Source organism: Channa argus, chromosome 15 (genome assembly GCF_033026475.1).
Source record: "Channa argus isolate prfri chromosome 15, Channa argus male v1.0, whole genome shotgun sequence".
Lineage (NCBI taxonomy): Eukaryota > Metazoa > Chordata > Actinopteri > Anabantiformes > Channidae > Channa > Channa argus.
The window spans coordinates 21,848,455-21,858,167 of NC_090211.1; the positions used below are offsets into that span (position 1 = coordinate 21,848,455).

Consider the following 9,713-nt stretch of genomic DNA (forward strand, 5'->3'; position numbering starts at 1 on the left):
GCGAGGCCCGTGGAAGTCAGCCATTAAAGTGAGAGGAGAGAAAACCTCGGCCGTGATCGGCCTCAGCAGAAAGGTGCGAGATTTACTAATGATAACTGAAAAACCACACGTGAAAGGCCTTTACGCCCTGCGTCCAAACGGAGCCCACAGCAGCACACAAACCAGGCCCAGCAGGACCAGTTACAGAGAAACACAGATGTGTTGTTGGTCGCACCGAGTGATGTGCAGCAGTTTTTGCAGACACACACTGCTGCGGGGGCCCGATGCTCCAGGTTTAAGTCAGCGCGTACAGCACCGAAGCCCTGGAAAGTCAGAGGACCACGAATCTAAAAATGACAAATGTCTGTGAGCAAACGTTTACGTCGACATGGACTTGAGCTCTTTTTAATGTAATGTCTCCTGTCAGGGTTAAAAAATAAAATAGCAGGAGGTTAAATCGGCTTCTCGTTCACAGCTGTGAAGGTTAAACACACAGTCTGTTTACAACGTCTACCAGGGAGAAAATGACAGTTTATTAATAAGAACTAAATTGGCTAAATAATGACAGGCGCCACCTTTTCTGTATACAAGCAAAAAAATAAATAAAAAATAAAACTTTCTCTGTGTCTGATTGTTAGGTATTTTAACACTGACCCAGTTGGAACAGTCCCCATGAGCAGAAACCACCAAGACACAGTGTGGATCCAGGAACCTGGTGTTGCTGTTTATCTAAACCTGGCTCAACGTATTGATTGGAGTTTTCTACCCATGGAAAGTATTTCTACCCCACTGCTTTGATTCCCCTTTTCCCGGCGGTTCCAGCCCAACGAATTCTGTTATTGACAGAATTACAAATTAGGGTCTAATGTTAAACAAGCACAGAAGTAATCAGAATCCAGATAATAACAGCAAGTTAACACACAACAAATTAAGACAAAGGCTCAACACGCCCCCCTTATACCCCCCCACCACTTAGCCTGAAGCCTCCATCATGTGCAGGGGTGAATTACAGAGCCGGTTTTGGAGGCAGACTCCAAATTACCTTCTGAACGCATTAAGAATCACTGACAACGTGGTTACAAGCAGCTGAACAGTGGATTTTTAGATGCAACTTGAAAATTAGCGACAGGAATAAAAATTCAATCTCCAGTTTTCCCTCGATGGCCACAGGAACGTTGTTCAGATTTTGCCTCAGGAATTAAAGTGTGTGTATACACACACAACCCAGCAGAGGTCAGAGGCTGTGTTGACCCAGGCACCAAACAGTGATATGATAAATCAAAACTAAACAATGGCTCCAGTTGTGGCGTATTAAACACAATTTCTGCCTTTTTTATTTGATGTAAAATGTGACGTTTCTCCGTATTGAATTACATCACATTCAAACAAGATAAGTCATCACCTGAGCAGATTATTTGATCCGGTAACACCAGTAGGAGAAAACACAGACAGCGTGTGCAGACAGGCCACAGCTATGTTGCATGTGTGCTGTTTTCGTATGTGACCTCAAACCTCCACCTACGAAAACACCGCCAGGCTACAAGACAGGGAAACTATCTGAGGGACATTTATTCCAAATGATGCATTTCAGACTCTCTGCAGCAGCACATTGTTTCTCCTGCTTTGGCTGAACTTGCAAAGGTTATCCCAGAATGCACCGCCTCACTCTGGACTTTATTTTGACTGTTTGGTTTGGCGTGTGCACGTGGAGAAGCAAAGCGCGCTACGGCGGCACCGTTTGGCACCGGCAGAGAACTGAGCTCCCCATCCGAGCGGGGACGTGAGTTATGAGAAGTCGTAACGCAGCAGAAACACTGACAGGTTGTCACTGTAACGCACATTTGTCATGTGATAAATCATGTGAACGCAACACAGGGAAATGTAAAGCTTTTGTTTCAAATGATCACGGTTACATTAAGTTTGAGATGTTTCACACGTTCAAGGTTTCAAGACAGGAACACGCTGCTGCTAATCGTTAAGCAAAAGACTTTTTACTCAAAACACAAGTGGAGATTTAATAAACTATGACGCACAAAGGAAACAGACTCAGGATGGAAAACCGATGTGCGCTCGGCCGCGCGCGCACACACACACACACACACACACACACTAGCTGGCGGTTGTCTGACTTGCTTATTTGATCAGGTGCACTAGCTTCCCACCTAACCACCCCCCCCCTCCCCCAGCTGGAATCCCTGTGTCTGTGACAGTGTGGGACGAGCAGATTATCGTGCAGAATGTTTGTCTGTGTCGTTTGAGGTTTACGCACAAAGTTTCTCTCTGAAAACACAGAGACGCGGAGCTTAAAGAAGCACAAACTTCCAGCTCTTAGACGGTGACAAAAAAAACATGTGAATTATTTATTTATTTTTTTGTGAATAAAAATCACGAGCCTGTTTATTATTAGAAGTGGAGTCTTTTTTTTACGCCGACGTCATCAAACGTCATCAAGCAGAAGGTGAATCCTGACTTCAGGCTCAGGTACTTTGAGTTTTCCTGCAGAAAGTGGAGACTCTAAAGAAAAATGGAACCTTTGGCTTTTTCCAGCAGAGAAGATCTGATCTGTGGTGCGTCACATTCACCACAGCTTTTGCCGCACTGTCCAAGATTAGCAGTGTGAAAATTAGACACTTGGCTGCAGAAAAAAAGAGAAAACCTCAGTACAGATTGGATTAAATCAGAGCATCAGAAACTGGGCGAGTGTGTGAAAATCCCCTCAATGAAAAGAAGACGAGTCAACGGGGAAAGTGTGTGTGTGTGTGTGTGTGTTTCTTTTTTCAGGAGCAATTTAGTGGAACAGCTCGCCATCAGGTTACAATCTGAAACATTTGTTTCAGTCCCAAAATCTGATCCACCAGCTGCAGCAGCGTCCGCATTAAGCAGACTCAGCCTGGAGTTGGACAATTACTCCCACAATTATTTTATACTGAGACTCCAACGCTGCAGGAAAAGCAGAGACATCAAACTGATCTATCAGACTGTAGGTGACTGATCCATTGAGACATTTACACCCAGTCTGCAAATATAAGAGGGTCCGGAGACTTTAGTAAAACCTGCATCGTGTCCTGACAATTTCTGTTTTTATATTTTTCACACACTAACAGATGGATTTTTTTTTCTTTTTAAAGCAAAATACATCAGATTTGTAATTGTTGCTAAAATGTACGTGAGACAAAACATATTTTTCGCTTATTTAAATTAAAATGTTCTTTCAAATTCACAAACTGTTGCTCAAATAGGACATTTAAGACAAATAAAAAAAAACGTAGTTTTCAACATATTTTACCAACAATCGCTAATAACAACAATAACAACAACAACAACAACAATAAAATATTAACGATAAATTACTTGAATGGAAAATATGAGTTTGGTGTGTGTGTGTGTGTGTGTGTGCAGCCATGACAATGACACAAACACACACAAATTAAATGTAATGTTTCTGTTGTGGTAAAAGAAGGCGTTATAATCTAATCTATCTTTTTTTATGAGCCATTTGATGCCGATTTATTGTTTAAATATGCTTCACACCATCAGACACATCACACGTGTTTAATATCTAATCTTCGTTTGGGGTTCGATCATTTTAGACACGGGTGAAACACTTTTAGGCCTCAGGAGACTTCAACTGTTTGTGTCGTCTGTTTTTAACCATTTTAAACACAGGTCTGTTTGGGTTATTAACATTATTATAAATCAGGATTTAATGTTAAATAGTCAGAATCCAGAAAATAAAAGCAACACGTGATTAAAAAAAAAAAACAGTCTGTTGTTGAGATCCAATAAACGAACTAAAGTCTCATGTCGCCACAGTGGATCAGTACAAACTGTAACTGTGCGCAAAGCTTTAAATAATCACTTTTATTTCCTTGTAGAGACAAGTATCGTAGGAAAGTCGTCAATTAAATATAATTCAGGATCACACAAAAAGGTTTGTAAAACTCAGATCCACTTTCCACCGCTTCTGCGTCATGTGTCTCCGTTACCTGAGAAAACGAGTTCAGAGTTCGACACGACTATTCGTTGTTAGTGTCGATGTGTCTGAGCAGCTCCGCGGGGCCACGCTGGGTGTGAACTTTCTGATACTGCTGCTGCAAACTGAGGAAGTGCGGAGCCGGATGGAAGAGCGCGGGGGAGGCGTAGGCAGCGCCGGAGGTCAGAGGAGGGGAGTACGCAGCGCACTGGGCCGGAGAGAAGGCGTCGACTCCGGGCTGCGCCTGCAGGAAAGCCTTGGCTGCGAGGGCGCCGCGGGAGAAGAAGCTGGAGAGAGCCGGCAGGATGCTGCTGACAGGTGGGATGGTGGCGGGGTGATGGAGGTAGGGGTAGATCTCCAGACTGGGCAGCTGCAGAGCCGCCGTGCCGAGCCCGTAGGCGCCGTGGGCGAAGCCGCGCAGTCCGCTGGGCTCCAGGTGCTGCTCCTTGAGCGGATCGAAGCGAAAGTGCTGCCGCTTGAATCGCTTCCTCCGCCGCAGGAAACTCCCGTTCTCAAACATGTCCGAGGAGTTGGGGTCCAGCGTCCAGTAGTTGCCCTTCCCGGGGTTCCCGGGCTCCCTGGGCATCTTGACAAAGCAGTCATTAAGCGACAGATTGTGTCGGATCGAGTTCTGCCAGGCCGGGAACTTCTCCCGGTAATACGCGAAGCGGTGGCTGATAAAGTCACAGATCTCGCTGAGCGTGAGCCGTTTCTTTGGACTCTGCAGAATGGCCATGGTTATCAGCGCGATGTACGAGTACGGAGGCTTCACGGAGGAAGGACCTTTGGTGTTGGCCGGTGTCTGGCTGCTGGAAGTTTCCGTGCTGCGCTCCTGCTCGCTCCGCGACTCAGCCAGAGGTAGAGGTTCCTCCTCTCCACCATCCTTGGGTCCTTCCCCTACTACGTCGATAACAATATCCTCCATGATGTCCAAACCCAAGGTCATAGTAGATGTCCGCGCGTAAAGCCAAACACCACCTGCCAACAGGTGGGACGCTGACAGCTCTTCTCTTAAGCGCGGCAAACAGACAGGTTTTAAGCACGAACCATCTCCATTCATCAAAAAGTTCAAATAGGAGCACGACCCTCGTTTCACTTCTCGGTGAACAAACTCTCAAAACCGCAAAACATCGCTGCTGAAATCCGTTTTTTTTCGCTGCCTTTAAGCGAAAAACAACAGTGAGAGAGTCCGTGCGTAATGCGGAAAAGTGTGTGCGTCCTCCGAGGTGTCCAGCATCATCTGTAATCTCTGCTGCTTTCCTGTGGGTCGGAAGGATGTGATGTCACGGCGAAGCACGAGAAAAAGGATCCTGACCAATGAAAACGACGAATAAGGCCTGTGCCAGCCTCCAAGTGCGCTCCCATCACCGGCACATCGGTGCCAAGTGGACACGGACGTTAGGGATCCATTCAGAAAAAAAAAGTTTTATTTTAGTTTAGTTTTTGTAGAAGAACAAACGTAATATTTAGAATGTCCATTTCATTTTTGTGTCCAAAGTTTACAATTATTAAAAATAAAACAAACAAACAGGCTGATCACAATTATATGATTAGATATGATTATAATTGATTATTATTGATTATAAACTGATTATAATACATCACATTTTTTCAGGTCACTGCTGAGTTAATCAGTTATGATTTTAGAATTATTAAAAAAATATTTATGTGCCCTAAAAGCAGATTGATCTTAAAATGAAGAGCGGGAGAAACGCTGCTATATTCAGCCCGAATGAAAAGTCGAGGACGTTTCATGAAGCAACACAAAAATAAAGGCGCAGCGCTGATAAGGACACACACACGACAAACACGCATTCTAATAAATTTTAGGACAGGCCCTGAAATTAAACACTTTGGGGGAAAATCCCCAAACTCGTCTCTACGTGAGGCAGGGACTTTAGTCTTAATCCCACTCGAAGCCTCCTGCAGCCGCACTTTACGCACACATTTGACGCACAATTACAGTTTTCAGACGGATAAAAGTGGGACGAGTGATTTTACGCTGCTGTGAAAATAATAATTTGCTGCCTGCGCTGCGGTGGGGGCTTCTCTCAAGCACTTGATAAGAAATACACGGTTTTCTTTCTTTACAGACGTTGCACTTTAGTTTCTCCGATGGTATCGGCCTGTGTGAAGTGAACGAAAAAACATGTGAGCTGATACGTGTGAGGCAGAAGCTCCACTGGAGCTCAGGTCTGTGAAAGGGCAAAGTAAGTCCCGCTGATGCTCTTTAATAACGGGCAGCTGAGCGCAGAGCGGGGATATCTGGATGAAAGTCACAGATTTTCACTTGCGCAGACATGAAAGCGGAGCGAGGAGAGCGGGGCGCGCTTGGTGTTGTCGGGGGCCTCTGGGTGTTTGTGTTTAATGATGGAGCCCTTTGTTCGGGATTCCCACATTTCCTGCCTCTAATCGTATTGATTCCCCGGGGCAGAGGGGGACTGGGTCCGGACTGGGTGGGCTATACGGTACCAGCAAAGCTGCAGATGATTTCCAAAATTCATCACGCATGTCTTGAGATTGGAAACAGGCCCGTGCGCGCTGTGTGGTTTCAATAAAGGCGAGAGCAGGAGCGTCAAATCACAAACGCTGAAGGTATATGGCGCTAAGGCTGGAGCATCTGACCCCAAAGACACGTGTCGGTGTCGTTTGTGAGATGACACGCTCAGAGCTGAACGCACGGAGATGAAGCACCAGACTATTGCACAGACGCAGCTGAACATTTCCTCATGTGACCTCCGACTTCAGCTCTGGTAATTTTATAGGAACGACCGCCATAAAAGCTGCGCAAGATCCAGTCTGGGTTCACACTCAAGTGTTTTTCTGAAACAGGCGAAACATGGAATCGTTCACACAATAAGTCCTTTTTTTAACCCAGATGAGACCTGAGGCACGTTTCAGCAACACAAACGCTTGTTGTAGATGAAGAAGTGGGAGAGCGAGCAGCCACGGAGGACTCGGTGTAATAACATCATTGGGCAGGAACTGATCAGGCCCCGAGGATCTGACTGGGATCAGTGTGGATGAGTGAGGCCACATCCGCGCAGGTCACACGGGACTGGATGAAGCTGTTCCGGGCTCCTTCAGTTGAAATGTTTTCTTATCTCAGTGAGGATCCGCAGAGTGATAACCAGAACCCGCAGCCCACCCCATCCCGAACCCACCCCCACCATCTCATCTTGATTCCCTTAAAGTCTTGGCAGCGCAGCGGACAATAATGTAACGTGTAATTTAAGGTATTGTGAATCATTCTGCATTAAGCGCGCGCACACACACACACACACACACACACACACACACACACACACACACACACACACACACACAAGCGGACTTTAGGAGAAAGATTCGTGTGTAAACTTCACGAGCTGAACTGGTCCTTAGCTGAAAATTTACGAGCTGACAAACACACAGACTGATCCAACTTGTGTGTGATGAGCTTATCGTCCGCACACTGTGGACCGCGGCGGCATCTGGCGGCGTGAAAATGAAACGCACCATCAAGTTCAGTGACCAGAAACATACTTTTACAAGCATGTCTTTGTCTTCAGTTGACAGCATTAAAGCCACAATCTGCAGCGTTCAGTCCAGCTGCAGAAACCTCCTCCGATTGGTCAGAGGGACGAGCCTCCTCCCCATATCGTCTATATCAGACAAATGTTACCGCAGCTTCAAGACAGGAACCACCAGCTCGAATCCATCCCTAAGACATCAAAACACGTCTCTGCACCGGTATGAGACACAAAGTGATCAACCCACGAATGCATCAGTAATTATGGTCCAATAAAATCACAACTGGTGCTTTAAAGTAAGACTCGGTGCACTTCAATAGAAACGCTGGTGCACCAATATTTGACGCCTAAAGCAACAACAAAACAGTTTTTCTCAGTTGCTAAGATGCATTTAATGAGACTGGATCCACTTGATCTTCATCATCACCTTCTTAGCTCCGCAGAAATCTTCTCACTTTTCCGCTGGTTTCACCCAGTTTTTACCTCGTTTTTTAAAAAGCCAGAACTCTGTTGCATGAACTGTGTCGACCTGAAGATAAACACACGTTTCCAGCTGATAGAAGTGGCTCAAATGTGTGTAACCCTCTAATTCTCCAATCAGCGATCGGTTCTGATCACGTGATGCTCGTCTGTGCTGCTGTTTCTCTGGATCACGGACGAGGGGAAACAGTGTGATGTTAATGAGAACATGACAACTGATGGACTAAACTTGGATTTGGTTTCTTTGTTTTTGTCTGTATCTTTGCACAATGTGGAAAAAGAATGAAACTTGATGCAGCACAGTAACAAATAAAAATCCCATTTTAGGTGAAATTCCCTTTTTTCCACTAAAGAACGAGCACAGTCCACGTGCTGTGTCACACTGAGTGTCTGAATGGCTGCAGTCTGCATGTTCACTGAGGCTCCTGCAGGTCAAAGACAGTTGGATGCAGAAAGACCTGCACACAGGAAGGAATCAAGACAAGTCTTATTCAGCAGGTCGTGTGAGAAAAGTGCAGGCGCAGAAGCAGCAGGGTTTGATCTCTCTGGTAAAATCACCATCACATGTTGGGAGATTGATTCATTTTGTAGTTTGTTTTCTACTGGTTGAAAGAGAGTAAACGTTGGAGCACAAGCTGTGAGCTTTAGTTTCAGCGCGTGTGTTCACTGGTTTGAACTCTGTGTCTTCAGAGTGGACACTGTGTCCACAGCAGATGAGACAAACTGTAAACCAAAAGTCTGGTAGGACACAGAGGAGTTTTTCACAGGTCGAAGGTTTGTTATTTCTTCCTAAATGTGTTTATCACAGTGTGTTCAGAGTTGGTTTTTTCCTTAGTGTCTGGACCTCACACTCATCCATAAGTGGCTCAAAAATGACCCGTGTTTTTATGCTAAAATTTAAAAAAAAATCACTTGTTTTATATTTTTGTCCACACAAGACTGAATTCATATTTTAAATATTTTTATTTTTCACTTCTTAAACATTTTAAAATGCTTTTGAAAATTTAAAAAGAAAACTACACAACAGCACAAAGTCAGCATCCATTTTGTGTGTGTGTGTGTGTGTGTGTGTGTGTGTGTGTGTGTGTGTGTAAATGGTAAACGGCCACTTTTTGGGGGAAAAAAACAAATGTAACAGCAAGTATCAGATGTCGAAGCATCGCAGTGAGCTGAGCTCGTACTTCGGTCAACACTGAACCGGGGAGGAAACGTCCAGGGGGCCAAATCCCCCCAGACTTTAATCTTCCTTAGCGTTTAAGGAGTTTGAAGAAGTTTGAAGAAGTTCCTTAACTTTTCCAACAGAGGGAGCCAACACGCCAAAAATGACTTTCTGCTTTCTGAGACAAACGTCAGTGGTGGAAGCAGTGCGCCGGTTTGTTACTACAGTAAAAGTACCACAATGTAGAAACACTCCTGCTTCTGTCACCTTAATAAAAACACCAATGTCTTCGTCAAACCAAACTTTGAGGAGCAAAAGTAAAAGTAGTGTTTCTGCAGAATGTCTCGTGATTTTATTGGATCCCAATTACTGATGCATTCACGTGTTGATCACTGATTTGTTTGGATGATCATATGATCAGAATCTAATATGATTGTATGTCCTGCTGCTAACAGCACAGTAATCACAGTAAGTCTGATGATTGAGATTCTGAGAAGTTACTACAGTTATCAAACCAGTGTAGAGGAGAAGTAGCAGTATATGGGAGATTTGTGTAGATGCTGCTTTTATCTCACATGTCATTCACAGACCGTAACTGTCAAACCCATTA

At 44.8% G+C, this 9,713-nt stretch overlaps 1 protein-coding gene across 1 annotated transcript; it reads right to left on the reverse strand.

Annotated features, from left to right (window-relative positions):
- Nucleotides 1-342: 342 nt before the first annotated feature.
- On the reverse strand, nucleotides 343-5,204 carry foxd7 (forkhead box D7). The gene has a single exon (XM_067478369.1). The coding sequence runs from the start codon at nucleotides 5,010-5,012 to the stop codon at nucleotides 3,996-3,998; it is 1,017 nt and encodes a 338-aa protein (XP_067334470.1). The 5' UTR covers nucleotides 5,013-5,204; the 3' UTR covers nucleotides 343-3,995.
- Nucleotides 5,205-9,713: the final 4,509 nt, after the last annotated feature.